This window comes from Chiroxiphia lanceolata, chromosome 3, assembly GCF_009829145.1.
Source record: "Chiroxiphia lanceolata isolate bChiLan1 chromosome 3, bChiLan1.pri, whole genome shotgun sequence".
NCBI lineage: Eukaryota > Metazoa > Chordata > Aves > Passeriformes > Pipridae > Chiroxiphia > Chiroxiphia lanceolata.
The window spans coordinates 19,144,184-19,163,071 of record NC_045639.1 but is presented as its reverse complement, the minus strand read 5'-3'; the positions used below and the strand labels follow the sequence as shown (position 1 = coordinate 19,163,071).

General features: G+C 42.5%; 2 protein-coding genes across 6 annotated transcripts in view; both read left to right on the top strand.

Moving 5' to 3' along the window:
• The window catches only part of MARK1 (microtubule affinity regulating kinase 1), a 58,463-nt gene extending 50,144 nt beyond the window's left edge, over positions 1 to 8,319 (top strand). For 2 of the 5 annotated variants that reach the window (XM_032682505.1, XM_032682509.1), the window contains 4 exons: positions 32 to 190; positions 995 to 1,249; positions 4,048 to 4,092; positions 6,225 to 8,319. In XM_032682505.1, the coding sequence (XP_032538396.1) occupies positions 32 to 190; positions 995 to 1,249; positions 4,048 to 4,092; positions 6,225 to 6,579 (814 nt within the window). In that variant the 3' untranslated portion in view covers positions 6,580 to 8,319. The remainder of the gene's footprint in view (positions 1 to 31; positions 191 to 994; positions 1,250 to 4,047; positions 4,093 to 6,224) is intronic. The other 3 variants (XM_032682506.1, XM_032682508.1, XM_032682507.1) reach the window with 3 other exon arrangements.
• Positions 8,320 to 11,741: 3,422 nt separating this feature from the next.
• On the top strand, positions 11,742 to 16,079 carry C3H1orf115 (chromosome 3 C1orf115 homolog). Its single transcript, XM_032684271.1, has 2 exons — positions 11,742 to 12,095; positions 14,567 to 16,079. Exons 1-2 carry the CDS (start codon positions 11,808 to 11,810, stop codon positions 14,684 to 14,686), a joined length of 408 nt encoding a protein of 135 aa, XP_032540162.1. The 5' UTR covers positions 11,742 to 11,807; the 3' UTR covers positions 14,687 to 16,079.
• Positions 16,080 to 18,888: the final 2,809 nt, after the last annotated feature.

The window sequence follows — 18,888 nt, the reverse complement described above, 5'->3', positions numbered from 1 at the left end:
CATCTCTCCTGCCTTGCTGCCACGGCGAAAGCCTGACAGAAATGTCTGCGAGTAGCACATCTTCTGGAGGCTCTGCAGTAGCCTCCGTATCCACGCGCCCTCGACATCAAAAGTCTATGTCTGCCTCTGGTCATCCTATAAAAGTTACACTGCCAACCATCAAAGATGGTACTGAAGCTTACCGACCAAGGTAAGAAATGGCTGGTTATTTCTTTAGTGCTGTGCACTTCAAAAATGCTGTTGTTCAGTTCACGATAGGCCTCAGTATGTTTGTAGTCAAATCGAAACTGTCACATTGCGTTCTGTTTTGAAGCAGTAGCTTCCTCAAGTACTGTGGACATTACAGATGATTTAAGCCTGGTTTTGTTCATGAGAAACATGTTTGCATACAGTTAAAGAAGTTCCTTGACTGCCTCCTTCTGGAAACTTCTGGAAAATTCAAGTTAAAAATTTGACTACTTTAGACAGGACCGTACAACGCAGGCCACCATAAATTCAGATGAAGTACTGAAATGTTAACCTCTCTGATTTGTAGGTTGCTAAACTCATTTGTGTCTAAAAGCACCATAGTATAGTTGTCCTTACCATTAACTGCCTGAGTAGCTTTACACATTTATTTCTGTCAGACAATTACTTAAGAAATATCCATTAAGTTTTTTAGGAGTTCTTGTGTTAAAGGTTTCGATGAACACATTTTTTCAGAAGAGGGCTGGGAACACTTCCAGATTTTGCTACAGACTTTTCTACCTTTTTCCTTTGTCCTGTTCTCTGTGTATGCTTTTTTAACTGCTCCCAATGCTTAAGATAATTTGATTTTACAATGAAAATCTCTCTTGATCATTTCTAGGTACGAATCATAAAAGCAAATCAGTAGCAGATTCAGTTTTTAAAATAAAAAGAATCAAGAGCGGGGTTTCTTTCCTGTCTTCGAAGTTGTCATGTAGGAGGGTTTTTAGCATAGTCTTTCTCTTTATTCATGCTTCTGTTTTCCCAGCAGTGCAACTCAAAGAGTGCCTGCTGCTTCCCCGTCTGCTCATAGTATTAGCACTACCACTCCAGACCGAACCCGCTTTCCTCGGGGGAGTTCAAGTCGAAGCACTTTCCATGGGGAGCAGCTGAGGGAGCGGCGTAATGCCACTTACAATGGACCACCTGCCTCACCATCCCATGAAACCGGTGCTTTTGCACATGCTAGAAGAGGGACTTCCACTGGTATAATAAGCAAGATAACTTCCAAGTTTGTCCGCAGGTTAGTACCTCGATTTTTAAGAGAAAAAAATTTTAAAGAGCTCAGCCTGTAACCAGGGCTGTAATTGTGAAGTCTTTGAGAATTTACAGTTTAAGTCTGAAGTAAATATAAATTTAGTTAGAATGCTGCTTGTTTTGTGTGTTCCTTCCAGAATCTGCCTTGTTTTGCTTCTCTGTATATATTGTAGCTGTTATGTTTGACCAGCTATCTGGCTTCTTTATCTTAAAGGAGCAAGAGAATGCTGCTCAAAAGGAGTTTTTGCTCCTGCTTTACAGCTAAAATATACAAAGATGATACAGTGAAGTTAAAATCAAATTAATTTAAATACTGAAAACAGGGACTTCAAAATGAGTCATTATTTAATTTTAACTGTTTTACTTTTTTAACTGGATGCAGTTTGTTGCAAGGGCTGTATTTACAGCAATTACAATGATTTTATTAGTGTGCTTAGAAGGAATATGGATTACCAAATTATTTTGGGGAATTCTGAAATCTGCAAAGAAATGAGAAGCTTAGAAGCGGACCGAAGTCTGGATATCTGGAAGTAATAATATTTCAGTATCATACACCCTCTTCTATTATGTCACCAGCTTCTTGCAATTTAAGTTCAGGATTCTGAAAGAAGAAAGCCCACACATCCTGGATCTGCATTCATTTCTGCAGTGATGCTAACAGTAATAGTACTGTGAGAAGAGGTGCTGGGAAAGATTTTCAAATATGCTGTTTAATATCAAGTAACTGCTGACTTAGCAGTCAAAAACCTTTCTCAAAAGGGGGCTTAATTTTCAGTTTGCCTCTTTCTAACAGTGATTTACCTATAATTCTTAAGCCTGTTCATGGATGCGTCCATACCGCATTATTGTCAGTTTTACAACAAACTTATATACTGGAAATTTGTCTTTCCCTTACAGAATCATGCTGTTATGCACTGAATTGTCATTTGTGTGTAGGGGAAAAAAAGGATAAATTCAAGGCTGCATTAAGCTTGTAGTTGCAAATTTGTAAGGAAAACATTATGAATTGCATAAGGTGGGGCACTACAAGAGAAAAGAAGAGAGAAAGTTAGAAATGCAGTGATGTTCCTCATAAAATTGATTTCACCTGATGAGCTGATAGTGCATCAGTGTGTGTCTAAGTAATAACTCCTATGATGACCTAAAAAAAAAAGGGATATGAATTAATTTCTTTTTTCAGAAACCTGAAGATACAGGACTATGGTCCTCCATTATTGGTATCTCCAGCACTTACATAGGTGCAAGGAGAGAATTGTCCTCTGGTTTTAAAGAGGGGAAAAAAAAGTTACAGCAAATTAGTCAACTGTGGTGTCAGTGTAGATCTCTAAATGGGAAGAAGGTATCTTCTGTTGAGTAACTAACCAATTTAAAGAGTTCAGGCTGGTTTTTTTGTGTAATAGCTCATTGTTATTTGCAAGGAATAGTTCCTTGCTGCCTTTTTTTTTTTAAGAGATCAAAGAATTAATGTTTTCATTATGTTAAATCACAATATAAAAAGAGTATTGTAAAATGTGTTTAGAATTAACATATCTTAAATTGATGTATCTGTAGTATACAAGACTTTATACAATTTTCTATTATGTTTTATAGTGTTAAAAGTATATTTTCCTATAGCAAAGGCCTTGTAGGGAATGTGTTTGTTTTGTTGCTGGTGATGGTGGGGTGTTTTGGTGTTGTTTTGTTGTGGTTTTTATTTTGTTACCATTTGTGTTGTTTAAGACTTAGTGGCTGGGATTACATGGGTGGAGGTTCAGGGTTTTATTTTTTGCTGTTCTTTGAGTTGGATCGCATAACTGCGTGCCTTTTAACTTCTGTACTGTTCAGGAAATAATGCTTTAAAGCATACTTTGACTAGAAGGTGTCATGAAAGACTTTTTTTTACTAACTTTTGGCAAAGGTAAATGCCTTTCCTGGTAAGTATATAAATTCATGCCTAATGAAGAATGCTTAGTGAATAGGGTATTGAAGTACTTTGAATCAATGGTTTATGTCAAGCAATACTTCCCTGATGTTAGTTAATAAAATATTGGTGTTTTGAAGGTATTAAATTAATTAGATAATTGAAAATGGGTGCTAAAATGTTTGTACAGCAGCACTAGGAACATACCTAGGTGGCTTGTACAATGTGTGGATATATTTCAAGTTGCCTCATACTAAAAAGCTATAATATAAATTCCTTGTAAGAGATATGTTTAACCTCAAGCTTGCCAGCAATCTGACTGAAGTCAGTGTAACAGCTGATTTGCTGAAGCAGATCTTGAAGTAACCTTTGTGAACTGGGCTCCAAACATTTGGTCTCACAAACTCTTAGGCACATCTTACTGTTAATTACTTGAGTGTGCTTAAGCATAGGCATGTCCTGAAGTGCTTTCAGGACTGACATGTAAAGGCCTGACCCACAAGGGTGCAGAGTGGAGCCCCCCTGGACCACCTTGACTGACTGCTCCTCTGTGCTTGCTGGAATTACATGTGACCATTGCTCTGTCTGCAGTAGGTTGAGAACAAGGTGTTAATTTTGCCGTCAGTTTGGAAAAAAAACCCAAACAACAAACAAAAAAACCCAAACAATTACATGTCAGAGTTGAAAGAAGTTAAGGTATCATAAAGGGAAACTAAAATTACAGCTGTGAAAAAATACTATTAAACAATATTAGGCTTGACATTATTATACTGATCTTCTTTTTTTTTTCTTCAGTAGCTATTTAACATTGTTCTAGGTGTAGGTTTTCTTAACTTTTATTTTTCACCTTTATCATTGAATCTCAACCTTAACTTTGTTTTGAGGGATCCAAGTGAAGGCGAAGCCAGTGGCAGAACTGACACCTCAAGGTGAGGAGTCACTATTAATACTTCGCTCCTAGGTCTTTCGCATCAAGGTTTAAGTGATTTCTTAAAGGCTTTTAATCAGGATGTAAAATAGAATAGTGCTTAAGTAATCTGTATTTCAAAAATGTTTTTTATTTGGGGGGAGGGGGTTTTGGTGAGATCCTCTATATCCCTCTTTATATTCCTTTATATCTGCTTTCTTGCGAAGTATTTAATATAAAATTTTATGTAAGCATATTTCTTTGAATAATAAAGCCCCTTGTAGGAGTTAACCAATCATTTAGGCACTTCAAATCATGTTTTGGCTTATAAATATTTAATGGTGTTTACTTTTGGTTTCAGTGGAAAATGTAGTATATTTTCTGTGTGTCTGTGTGTATATATGTATCTATTAAATTTTTACTCTAGTTACATACTGTGCTCATTACTAAAGCTGCTGTTTGCCAGAAGTAAACACCTTATAGTCCCTGAGGAATGAATGTCCCTTGCACTGAGAAATAAAACAAGTGACATTCAGACGAAAGGGGTGGTGACTGCCAAATATTGACTTTGTATGGCAACCACTGTACACAAATCTATAGGTGCTTTGTTAGTAATAAAACATTCCTTCATGTGCTCATTTTCCAGTATATCTGCTCTTTTGCCATGTTTCAGCATTTGGTTCTGCATTTTTGGTGTGCTTAAGCACAGTGCATAACTCTTTGTTTTTCTGCTCTCTAATGAACAGGCATTGTAGTTTGCATTCTAAACTGGTCACTTACACAAAGTATCAACTTAGTTTTCAAAAAAGAAAGCCTCTATTTAAAACAAACAAACAAACAAAACAACCTAGCACATTTTTAACAGGATACACTGTATAATACACAATGCATTTATTTAAGTTAGCCCTTTTCAATTCAAAGTCTATTAGCTGTCATTCTTGGATGTGGAAAGGGAAAAGAGATTAATCAAGTGTTCAAATGAAACAAAGTGTGAAGTTGCTTTCAGCTCTTGCTTTCATTCTCTAGCTTTCTCTGCTTTTTGTCATCCTACAGTGTCTGTTTTGGGCTAAAAAAGTCATTTGAGACCTTATCTCTGCCATGCTCTATCCCTTAATATCAACGTGGTTCTTTGGGGATCACACCAAAAGTTAAATTAAAAATGCTTGTTTTGACTCCTCTCTGGAAAATGACAGTTTGTAGACTTATCAAAATGAGAACAGCACCTTTCCCCAGTGACAGATGGGGAGGCATCAGCATCATGGGTACCTGGGACAAGAACAGATGTAGCTAACTGTGGAGTGACTTTAAAATAATGAGTGCTGTTTCTCAAAATGCTTTCTACAGTGGAATAAGTAATCTACTTGGTAAGGAAGCATATCAGACTAAGAACGTTAATTGGAAATTATTCCATTGCAATTTTGTCCGAGTCATTGTATCAAATAAAATACTTTGTGTCTACATGTCGCTGTTTCTTCTGTGAAAAAGCTGCTGGCCCTGTACTCAAATGGTGACCTCAAGCTCTTTACAACCAAATTACAGCACAAAATTCTGCTTCATCAGTTAAAATAAAACATGTTATTATAAGGTCTTTTGACACAGAGAGAGGTCAAAAATACATAATAAACGCAAAAGGGGGGAGAGGTGAAAAAGATGGGGAGGGAATTAACTGAAGACTTGTGAATCACAGGGTGGGTTTTCTTCCTCTGCTGCTTTTACAGTATGATTTATGCTTCAGGATTGTGTCCCTCAACTTCAGTTTTGTTGGTGTATGGCATGCTCCAGATCATGAAATCAGCAGAACTTCAGTCATGCTTTTACATAGATTCCACTTTCTTTGGAGCAGTATGGAGTAACATGTGTCCGCTGCAGTTACCATTGCACATGTTGTCATCAGAACGTTGTAGAGCAGGGGTTTCCAAACTTGCTTTGCTCGTGTGCCACTACTGTGGCACAGTGCTGTGCTGAGGCACACGTGTGCAGGAGATGGGGCACGACTGTTCCAGCAGTATCTGTCTAACTCTTGGAATTAGCTTGCGTGTGACTAGTGGTGGGTCAGTCGCAGTTTAGAAACCCCTGTTCAACAACTGTATTTCTCTGCTATCTCTTGGTTCTACTGCTTTTGGTTTTGACTTTTCTGTATGTGACTTGTTCCAGGAGTGTTTCTGGGGAGCCAAAAGACAGAGAGAAGGAGGATAGTAAAGATTCGAAGCCACGCTCCTTGCGGTTCACGTGGAGTATGAAGACCACTAGTTCTATGGACCCGAACGATATGATGAGAGAGATTCGGAAAGTGTTAGATGCTAATAACTGTGATTACGAACAAAAGGAGAGGTTTTTGCTCTTCTGTGTTCACGGTGATGCACGACAAGACAGCCTTGTTCAGTGGGAGATGGAAGTCTGCAAACTGCCACGATTGTCGCTCAATGGAGTTCGTTTCAAGAGAATATCTGGGACTTCTATCGCATTTAAGAACATTGCATCCAAGATAGCGAACGAGCTTAAGCTGTAAAGAGAACCTAAATTCTTTGGGATCAGGGAAGATTCATACATGATCTACACTTTGAATGTACTGGTTACGCCTAATGTGATTGGCCTGTGAAACTCCCCATGTAGAAATTGCCCTTATTGCAATAAGGTTATACATAGTTATTCAGAATTGTAAAGTTAAATCCAGTATGACCTATATTAAATAACTGTAGCTAAAGAAGTTATGTTCACATGTACAGGTAAGTATATAGAGCATTCTGTTCATTTTATGTTCATAGAGTTGTATAATAAAAAGATGACTGCTTAAATTCAGATCTTGTATAGTTGTCTAGATTTCTGCACAGAAATGTATGTTTGATGCTTTGAGTTGAAAAAGTTCTTCCCTATCATTTACATTTTTGGTGTTTTTATAAGTCTTACCTCTACCATGCGTTTTTTAAAAAACTCGTGTCCTGAGTCAAATGCACAATTTCACAACTGTAGCATGACCATTTTTAATTATTTAAAGATTGTTCATTAATTGAACCAAAAGTCGAGGAATTGGCTTTTGTTCTACACGAGACTGTTCCTGCTTATCTTTGGCTCTTATCCTCGTTATTGGACAGTGTTTAGTCGAAAAAAAGAGACAAACTTGTTTACAGTGTTGGCACTTACAGTTTAGAAACTTTGTTTTGCCTTGGGCCAGCTCAGAGCTGTGGGGGAACAGAAACCAGGCGTAAGTGGTGTTCTGTCTGCAAATTCCAGTCCTTACTCCCATGGCCCATTAACAAATGTAGCACCAAAATGGAGAACCGGAATTATTTCATTTGAATATCATGGTGTAAAATATCACTTGTTTGCTGCCTTCAGAATACTACAAATTCCATTTTATGGAAATATATTAACATTGGGACTGTTTAATAGCACAAGATAATCTGAAGTGTTGACCAATTGTATAAGTTAATAATACCACCTCAGGAATTAGCTTGGCTTTTGGAACATGTGCCCCCCAAAGAGTACATGCAATTCCACGTAATATTTTACAGCTAAACATACATTGTTTATAATGATAAATTGTTGATTTATGCTTTTGTGGTTGTACAGTTTGTTCCCATGTAACCTGTTTGTGTTTAATATTTTACCAGATTTCTTGTATTTATTCCACATCATTATGCCTGTAATGTGCAGCTTTGTAATTAGGCACTTGCCTACAGAAAAGAAAAAAAAAAAACAGCCCCACATTTTTTTCCTTCATAATTAATGATTATAAACTGTGTAAAACCACTAGTACTGGTACATTTTAATACTTGTTCTTTTGTACTGAATTAACCATAGAGGTTGGTTGTGCAATGTTATTTAATGTCGTAATTACTGTAATATCAACATATGGGCCCCATCTGCACACTCTTGTGAAGAATAGAAAGTTCATTAAGAAATTGTCACTTTAAAAAATAAAAATTAAAAAAAAAGCTGTGGTAAACTCTGTAACCCTAAGTTAGAAGGCTGTAAGTGTAGTAAATGTGCCATTCTCTAATGGCTTCTTGACCGAGATGGACTTTACATACTGTACTGTGATGTAGCTTTCCTATGTAACAGTTATGTTCGGAGATGGACGTGTATTGTTGCCTTAGAAAAAGGGTGGTGTTTGGAAAGAAAGAATTGTAGCCCCTTTTCTTTTTTTTTTTTTTTTATCTGATGTTCATGGAAACAAAATCTGATGCAAGTCATCTTGATTCACTGGTGCACTCTATTAAAACTTACTTGAACAGTTCTCATACTAAAATACTTGTTGTTTGCCCTTTATAAAAGTGCAATAATTACCACGGGTAGCAAAATAGTTTAAAGGTGTGCAGGCTTCATCTTCAACATCATGTGAATTCAGGATTAGCATTGCAGCAGTTCAGTGATCCTGTGCTGTCCAGAAACTGTCAGTGGGTTAGAACTTCTTAGAAATAGATGTCCAAGAGCTTTTCAGAAACTCACCAAAAATCAGCTTTGCGAAGGGGTTGTGTGTCTGCTCGATTTACCCATAAATGTCCATAAATGTTCAGTTATCCTTGAAAATACACAAATGGAACATAACCACAGTGCTAATGCAAGGTTGTGTATGAACTTAGTCATGAAACAAAACCCTTTGCCTTTTCAGAAGGTTCAGTGCAAAAAATATAGGTCATGCTGTGAGACAGTAGATTAAGTACTTAGGATAGCTTCCCGCTTTACAGGCGCTGTTTTTCCATGGCTAACTTTGCCCTAGATTGTCACTGCTTTTCACTGTTCCATATAACCAGAGATGTATTAATGTTCCAGTAAACACAGATTGTGTTTCCAGAGGAGAGAGCTTAAAAATTTTAGTTTAACTCTCCCATGGAACAAAGTGCCAATTTAATGTTTATATATAGGGGCAGTTTGCAAATGGCATTATTTCCAGTGACTGCCAGCAGTGGGAAATGCCCTGATTCTCAAACCCTGCTGTCCTCCTCCCTTTTGCCTTGCTGCAATATGAGCTGTGAACCACCGAATGTTCTCCATTGCAAATACACCAGATGCTTCAGCAAGGGCATAATCTGAGTGTGAAAGGTGTAGCTGTACCCAAATGCAGCATTTGGCTTTCCAAATCTCCTGCCCCTGGCAGGAATAACATGGGAAGATTCAAGAAAGAGATTTTTTTCAGAACTTCTTGTTTTTATTGGCAAGTAGAGTGTACTTAGTATGAAAATCATTGAGATGGTGCATACTGAATCCTCAATGCCTGGTTTTTGGGTCTTTGAACAGCTGCCATGTTATGGACCTCTTACATATAAGTTACTCCTTGGATAAGAGTGGGATAAGCTGCATTTTGGATCCAAGTGTTCTTGGCTTCCATGTGGGAGGGGATCAGTGTGGTGTTTCATTAGCACAGCTTTAACTTGAGAAATTTGGAAGAGTTTTAAATGCTGTGTCATGTTTCACAGGTCCAGGCAGGGATAGAGATGCCTCAAATTTTCAGAAGGCTTACATATTCAACTGTGATTTCATGGCAGCATTTCTGGGGGGTATTTGGGATGGTATTTGGGGTAGGGTGAGCAGTTGGACTACTGCATAGTTTGGGTTGGGGTGGTTTTTTGAATTATTTCTTCAAGGTATACAGACGCTTCCAAACTTAGTGCATCCCTTTTCACACAATCCAGTTTAAAACATTAAAATGTATATAGGTCAATGAAAGGAGTATAAATGTTCACTCCTGCTCCACTGAGTGAACAACACTGCTGGAGAAGCAAGTGGTGTCATTAATGCCATATAGTTACGATGATGCTAAAATTCCATGAGTTAAGAGGTGAGATTTTGATGCCAAGTATCATACACCCAAGGGTACCTTGGACCTATTCATCTCAGAACACGCTGAGTCCCCTGCTGCCACATAAATGGAGACAGTAAATCTCAGCTGAGAAGTGTATTCTCTGAGGTTTTGGTAGTTGAATTTGGAAAATGACGCACACTTGTGAATTACAAACCCAGTCTGGGGAAAGGCCTGTCCCTCTTGAGAAGACAGATAATCTTTTGCTATTTCTGTTTCTCATTTAGGGGCAAGTATACATTCACTAATGGATCTATAAATAGAAAACCTATACATAAACACTTTCCAAAGCCCCAAAAAAATATTTAATGCATTTTTTTTTCTTTAGGATTTTTCAAGATAGCTTCTGGTTAACAAGATGAAAGATCCCATTTTGCAGCTGCTAAACGGATTATTGATATTTTATTTCTTGATGCTGCTACTTAATCAGCATCAAGCAATTACTTCAACCCTCAAACTAACTAAGAAAGTAGCTCATGAAAATCTGCAGCAGTGCAAAATTTACCTTCTATACCTTGCTGCTTCAGGCTCTGCACCGTCCATGGAGCTGTGGTGCTACTATGTTTCACTGTCTTTTCAGCTTTCAGGACACACCTGCAGCTCCAGGATGAAAGCTCAGCATCTGGCCCCAGGAGGTAGCTCAGAGACTGGCCTTGCAGGCGCTGCCACAGCCAGAGCCCAGAGGAAGGAGGAGCTCTGAGTGCCACGTGTGGTCTGTGGCAGGTGTTTGTTTGGGACGTACTCAGAGCACAAAACGTTGTCCTTGGTTTAGGTCTCCACCTCAACCTTGTGGAGACTTAAAAACATGATGATGGTAACAGGAGCGGTGACACCATTACTATGAAAGAGCACTTCTATTAGGAACAGACCTGAGACTTCACTCATGCCTCCCACCCTTCAGTGGGACTGGCCCACTTGGCCATTACAGCTTTCTGGCTGGAGCTGAGAAAGGGGTGAACCACCATTCTTGTGGCAGATGACAAAGCTAGGTGCAGGAGTTACTTGCTGAGTGTTATGGGAGCATCTCGGGGAGACAGAGATTCAAGGCTTTGCTCCTTGGTAAGAAAATTCCATGGTAAAGGATTAGTTTGTCCTTGTGTTGCATCTGCTTGTCCAAAGCGTTAGTATAAGTATCAAATATTGATAAATATACCAACTGGTTGAATAAATTACACTGCTCCTCCCTATACAGTTTTGCTTTTCTTGATCTACCCCAGCTTAGGAACACCGCTCAGGAAGCACAGTTGCTGAACTGCAGCACGCCCAGCTGCAGAGGCACGCGGCTATCGGCCTCCCGCAGCATCTGGGAAGAAGCCGCTGAGAAACTGCCTCTCAACAAAGGTTTAGGCACTTTCCTCTTGGCCAGGGGGAGCCGAACGCAGCCCTGGACGCAGGAGAGGCTGTTCACCCGAGCCTTTGGTAGGAACACCGATAGGGATGACCAGGGAGCTTGGCTTTTTACTCTGACGGGAAAAGAGCGTGACCTCTCAAAGCGGTGCTGTCGTCGGTCAGTGCGGTGCGTGCGGTGCCAGAGAAGGAGCTTCCAAGGGTTTCTCCAGCCGTCGCGGCGCGGAGGCCGAAGCTGCCCGGGGGCGATGCGGGGGCTACACCCCGCGGCAGCGACCCTCCCGTCCCCTCTGAGCTGACGGGGTCGAATCCCGGGCTCCCCGCGGTAGGTCCCCACTTCTCCAACAAGCCGAAACACAAGTTCCCCGCACCAGAGCGGCGGCGGGGCCGTGGTCCGGACCGGGGGCACCGCCAGCCCTCGCCCCCCGCCCCGGGCCGGTGTCCACACTGCCGAGGGGGGCCGGGGCGCCTCTTCCCGCAGCCGTCCCGCCCCGGGGAGGGGGCAGCGGCTGCCTCCGGCCACACCTGTGGCGCAGCGGCGGAGGAAGCGTCCGGAGGTTGGCGCAGACGGGTCGGCGCCCGGCAGCACCATGACTGTGGGTGCGCGGCTGGGCGCCAAGGTGAGGGGCAGGTTCTCCCGCCGCGGGCCCGGCGACGACCAGGTCTCCATCCTGCCCGGAGAGGAGGAGGAGGCGGCGGCGGCGGCTCCTGGGGGCAGCGCGGGGGTCCCGCGGGCGGCCGCGCTGGAGGAGGAGGAGGAGGGCACCGGGTCCAGGAAGGTGCGCTTCGCCGTCCTGCCCGGCTCCTACGAGCCGCTGCGCCCGCCGCGGGCCCCCACCAAGCGGCCCTACGGGAAGAGGCTGAAGAAGTACGGGAAGGTGAGGGCACAGCGCGCCCGGGGCGGCCGGAGCGGGGACCCTCGGCACAGGGGCCTCCGGCACAGGGAACCCCAGCACGGGGACCCCCAGCACAAGGATCCCTGGCACAGGGATCCTCGGCACAGGGATCCTCGGCGCGGGGACCCGCGGAGGGGGCGGGCGGCGGAGTCTCGCCACCGACTGTTTCGAGGGGCTCTGGGAAGTGCCCCTTGTCCCTCGGGCATTTCAGTGCCAGCGCCCAGCTCCGAGGCGGGGTCAGCCTTCGGGCTTGCTCTGGACCTTCCCGGGAATGAGCCGGTGCTGCTGGGGAGGGCCGGACACCGACCCTCGCCCGGATCAAAGAGTACAAAATCTGCCTCTTCGGAGTGAAAATGACACTAAGCTGATCCATGTGACGAGTACTTTGCCTTGCTTGGTTCTGCGTTTCCCTCGGCGTCATTGTTTTAACACTATTCCTTAAAACTTCCAGTTAATTGGCCTGCATTTTTTTCCACTTCTACTGAAGTGACCGAAAGAAATGGTAAACATCCCTCCAGTACATTCCTTGGCCGAGTTTGCCTTCTAGGTGCCCCCTGAAAATCACTGCTGTGAGTTACAGAAAAAAGTGCAACATGTTCTTCGTCTGTAACAGCTATTTTGGATCAAAACTGTTCTTTTACTCTGTGTGGGAAGTCACCAGTCCTACAGTCTGGTGGTTTGATTTTCTTCCCACCAGAAGATGAGTGTCTTTGGTTACAGAAGTGCTATGTGGAAGAATTCGATTATTTGTCTCTTGTTTATGTCACTTAAGTACATCTCAGGTGTGCCTTGGATATTTGTAGCAAAAAAATAGTTTCTGTGTTAGCAAGAAAAGCCTCTCTGTTGTCAGGAATCTTTTCCTACTGCAGAGATTGCAGATGTCAGTGTGAGCCATGACTTTCTACTGCATTCTTTTAAAAGTGGTGATTTTGGTAAAGCTATGCTTGCTATGTCTGACATGCAGAAAATGCCAGTCAGCTCGGCAAAGTTACTTACTTTTGAAATTGAGTTTTGAAATTGATGTCAGCATAGTCAGGAGCTCCCTCTCAAATCCTGCTGTTTCATAAAGATTTGAATAGAATATTTCATTCTTTCATGATGCATTTGATACTTTGAGTTTCCAGCACTGTGATTTCCAGGTCACATGCAGTAGGAAGCTGTCCCAGGCCAGCAGGCTCAATCTATACGGTGCAGTTTAGTGAGTGTGGTTACATCGCAGCAGGTCATAACTTTGCTTCTGGTCCTATTGCTGTATGTGCTGTTGGTATAGGGGCACTTATAACAATGTTCAGAGCTCAGGTCAGTTCTTGAACACTGCGTATTCCCTTTTGTGTTGGTCAGATGACATTCCCGCAGGGAAGGTTTGCCAGTTTGGCCCTGGCATAAAGAACAGCTCCTGAAAGTGCAGGTAAGGTCCAGGTAGGTAAAGTTGCACACATGGCAGGAAGGAGGAAAGAAGTCTCCAGTGTGACACAGTGAGACCAGGGCAGATGTGGGAAAGGAAGGCCACGCGTCTCCTCCTCCGGCCTCAGGCTCTGCCCCCAGGATCGGTTTGCCTTTTTTATTTTGGCATCTTAGTTTCCTTCAAGTGAGTTTCCATAGGAATAAAACAAGCAAAATTCAGCTATATAGTCGTATCACAACAGCTGAAGGTTTTCATGTGACAGTACCACTGTAATCCAGATTTAAGAAAACCAAGAAATATAATATTGACTGGATTTTACTGATTTTAGAGTATTTACTCTGTTTTAGTGTTTTCCATGTTAGAAGAGATGCTTTTGATCTAGTTCCACACAACCATGAAGAGTTACTAACAATTAATTATGATATTCCTCCCCAACTGACCACACTATTTATTCCCCATCCATATGAGCAAAAACCATCAGAAGTAAAATCAAAATTAGATTTATGTTTTCAATTAAATAGTCTGTAGCAAATTATCTCTTATGCAGTACACGGATGAGTTCTTAAACATGTACAGACATGAAAGTGGATTGACATATTCTTATTTTGGCCAAAAAATCTTATTTTGACAAAAAGCCATAAAATTTCCACAAATGTATTCTCAGCGATTACTGTCTTCTTGTTTAGCTCCAGTTTTAACGCTTTATGTGCTTTTACAGTTACTAACACAGCCAGAACCTGTGTGTGTGGGAAACATGCACTTCTACAAACTAGGGTGAATTTGAACTAATTTTATTCTTGAATAGGAGCCCACGTGAAAGCCTGGCTTCCTGTGGAGGCTGCATCCGTTCACTTCAACTATACCCTGTGGGTGTGTATTTCTACATAAAAATAGATGATAAAATGTTTTTCCATGCTCAAGCCCTCATTAGCTGTGGGAGAAGTTCATTTTCTGGGGCGGCGACACTGGTTGTCGGAACGATTTTATGCGAAGGTGTCTTCTACGGCCTCTCATTTTTTTTATCCCCTTTCCCCATCTCTCTTCGCAGAACGTCGGCAAAGCTCTGCAGAAGGGATGTCGCTACTTGGTGGTCGGCTTGCAAGGATTAGCGGCGGCCTATTCCGCTCCCTTTGGGGTGGCGACACAGGTGGCAAACTTCGTCCGCTAGAGCAGCTCCACGCACCCCACAGGGGGGGATGTGAGGCCATTGCTGCTTTCTCAGGATTAAATTTGAGACCTGCATCAGAGAAACCTCTTGGGCCAACAGTCCCAGCTCCACACCCCTGCGCCAGCCCCTTTCCCAAGACTGAGTGCTCTTCTCTGCAAAAACTTCCAGCGCTTTATAAAATCAGATCGGGTCAAGGAAATGCAAGAATGAGGGAAAATCTTTGATGATTGAGCAGAAGTTTGTTCTCGGGCATGAGTTCGTTTTCTAGAACTTCGTGCTATGTGTGAAAGAAAGCCAAGGAAGGATGGAAAAGCAAGTAGATGAAGGAGAGAGAAATGAAAGAAAATAAAGGATGAGAGAGCAGCTGGGGAGGTGGAGATGAGTTTGGGTAGGGAGAGGAATTGTCAAAGCAGCGGAGGAAACAGATAACAAAGGGTCAGGAAAAGATAGTATTTTGTTTTCTGAGGCATTTTTGTGGTTTGGTGTTTTTTTTCCCCTAAGAAGGTTAAGATTATGAGCGTACTTAAAAATATACTTGGATGTAAATGGACTGTGGCCTGAGACAAAGATAGCTTTGTTGCATCATGGTTCTTCATTTCAAACGCTGGACATAATGAGCCTTTAAATCTTAAGAATAATGTAAAAACCCAGAAAGAGAATGAGGTGTGTATGTCTTCTTATTTTGGGGCATTAAAGGTTCACTGTGATCAACATTTTAAACTTTTCCTCTGCTACTATGAAATCTGCAGATTTTTTTTTACTGAGAACAGAGTTTGTATCTGACATACCTGGTTCTGGAAGCTGGGGCATAAAAAAAAAATTGTTCTGTTGTGTTCACCAGGGAAAAAAGTGGATTGCCAGCTGCATCTGAAAAAAAATACATACAACATTTGGTGTAAGGATGTGCAACTGTTGTGTATAAGAATGGGACCAAAGAACCTGCCAGCTCCATCTTCATTTCTGTATCTGGGTTGTAGCCAGAGGATGTCAACATCAAATGGCTCAGCTCTGTAATGCGGGTGGAGCAGCTTCCATGTTGCACATCCAGGGATGTAAATCTTGTATTGATGACACAGGAACAAGGTGGTTTATGGGCCTTAAAAATTCTGTGGATTTTATTAGTTTGTTTCTGTCAGTCTTTTGTGGTAGCAGTAAAAGACTTCCCTGGTAGCACTTTCTGTGTATTATCGATCTTTCTAGTTTTGATAGTGTTTGTAATCAAGGAGTTGACTTCACTGGAAACTGCTTGCTTTGCCTTCTCTGAACGAAGGGGTTTGTATGTCTTAGCAAACCACACTGTATTTGTTTTAAATGTAGCAAATGAATCAAAGGGGGGGGGTGGGTGTTTTATCCTCTTTTCTGACTGATCTGTAAATAAAAGTAATGAAATCCATGTCGTGTTTTTTACCTACACACACAAGTAAGTGCACAGAGGAGGAGTCTCTCAGCAGTGGCCCAGCCAGTGAGGGGAAGCTGCAGTGTAAACTTCCCCACGTTGTTTTGCCTCAGTGCCCTTCCAGAAGGACACGGCTGTAGCCCAGACTGCATGGACAAGCTCAGGAAGGGCAAGGTGTGGAGATGGGGCTGCTGAGGATCTCAGGTTGCATGAGTTGGGGTAGGAATAGCCACAATGAGATTTCACTCATAGATGTTATGCCTCTAGTTGTTTGTCTTGAACTTCTTTGTGGGGACAGACCCGTTCCTCTGATTTGCCCCACCAGCAGGCCAGAGGGTTGTCAATATCAGCTGTCTCTTCTGCAGTAATAACAGGGCCATCCTACCACCCACATGCCACACCAGCCTGAAGAGTGTGGGATTAACTTCAGATTTTGTTACACTACTCTATCTTTTATAGTGCTTTTACAGCATGAATCATTAGACCTTTTTGTTTAAATTACTCAAGCCATGCAGGAGGGATTTGTGTCTCCATTTTTCTGCGTGAAGTGAGTGTTCATCTATTTCTCTGACTAGAAAAGCTGGTCACACATTGCAACATGCAGGGTCCAGCCCGTTCAGTGCAGGGACTTTCCACTAAGGTAAACATGAACTTTAGCTCCTGAACTTCCAGCACACTGACTTTTGCCTGCTGACGTATGGTCTCTGCTCACCTGGTGCAACTTTAAGCTCATCTGGTGCTTGCTATCCATACAGGACCCAAATGACATACATCGGTGTTTCTGTGTGAACCTGAGAAAAGCAAAGCCTGATGCATGTTGGTGGGTCAGCTTCAGCTGAGTGATGTTTCTAAAACAGACCAAAAACAAAGAAAGAGGAGGGAGAAAGAAAAAGTAAGCAAGTAACCTGCGCTGTTGCTATAAAACAGCTGGTGATTCATTCTCCTTCCTCAAAATGAACTGATGGTTCTCACTGAGGCTACCAATTAGTGCTGCTTATCAGTTCTCTTTGAGCAGTGATTCACTCCTGAGCTGGTGGAATGAATTCGTGAGGTCAAGCCTTGGCCTGAGGGTTTGCTACTCTCCTCAATAGCCCAGTTCAGAGAATAGCGTCCAGAAAATTTGAACCTGAAGCGTGAGGTTCATTTTTCAGTGAGGTAGATGGCAGAGTTCCTGTCAGTCATGGTAGCATCCCTGCTGGGCCAGATCTGGCTTAGCGCTGATGCAAACAGGTGGGACAGCACAGATCCTGCAGTGCTGTTGCTAAATGTTGTCTCAGTGATATAGGAGATGAGGAAATATTCCCTGACTAACTCAGCATTGAGTGGCAGGTCAGCCCACTCAACCAACAAGAAATGGCAACCTCCATCTGAAACAGAGCTGTTGTGCTGGAAGTCTGCAGGTGACTCGGAGGAGGTTGGGCTCCCCAGACAGCCCTGGGAGTGTGCCAAGCTGGGAGGGTAGTCCAGGGTTGACTTGGCTTCTACACAGGCATTCTGTGCTCTTAACAAGGCTGTTCTTGGAGGAGCCACCCCAGCAGGCAGAGCTTTCAACCCAGAGGTTCACAGAGGCTCTGTTATTGAAATAGTCCTGTCTGCAGCTTGTCCTGGTGCCTTTGAGGAACAAAACAGACACTTGACTTGCTCAGAAAGGTGAGATGTGATGGATACTACGGTACAGTGCATAGAGGGGGAAGATTGGATTTGACATTCGAGCTAGATGAAATATGTTCCTCCCTGAGGCATTTGTGTGGAGTTGCTTCACTTGACAGATTTTTGTCACCAGTGGTGTGCTACTGTGCTATCTGGTTCCCTTCAGATTTCTACACACCTTTCACTATGCTTTATAACAAATGGCAGGATAAATAAGTTTGGGAAGGTGCAAGAGTGGCAAGAAGTAGATAGTTAAGCTAGGAATGAACTCCATAACCTGACAGCCTGGCAAGTCACTTTTAATCTAAATCCCTGAGTATTCCTAATGACTGCTCAATGAGTCACAGAGCAGAATAAAGCATATTTTGGCTGTTTTTGCCAGAGTATTTGATTACTACTCTGGCTTACCGTAGGCTCTGAGGAAATGGCAAAGGACTCATAGCTATTGTCCTTTGTCCTGCAACATTAGCAGCAAGGAAACACTGAGGAGAGCTGTACCACACCATGGCACACCAGGTTCACTTCAGGGATGAATGACCTTTCTGACCTCTGGCTGTAAGACTGGGACAGGGGCAGGTTTTGTGTTGGGGTGCTGTAAAACCAGTTGTCTCTTTTTCTGTATCCTGAGCCCCTTGTTAATTGGACACTGGCCTCTTCTGAGACAAAACTGGTCCTAAAATGTGTATGAAGTTGCTGCAGTTAACAGTACAGTGTGCTTTGGAAATCCTTATTTCTTCAAGGAGCAGTAGAGAGTCTGAAGAGCTTGGAGAAGAATGGAGATAATTAAATTAAAAAGAAGTAAAGGAATAAAATCCTTGCCTTCCTTCTTCTTGTAGGAAGCAGTATGAGGCTGCCAGGCTTTTTCTGGGGTGAAGTCTAGCCTGAGCTCAGAGAGGGTGATGCACCTTCCTGTATGAGGACAGGGGCAGGGCTTTTGACTTGTTCAGCTGGAGGAGGGAAGACTTATGAAAGCCTAGACAGCAGCTTTTCAAGACCTAAGAAAGGGTTGCCAACAAGATGGGTCCAGGCTCTTTACTACAGTCTGCGGGCAGACAGCAAGAGGCCATGGTCATAAATTCGAACTGGGGAGTTTCCAGCCAGGGACAAGGAGACGCTAATATGATCAATAAACATTGAAAGGAGAGGTTTCTTCAGG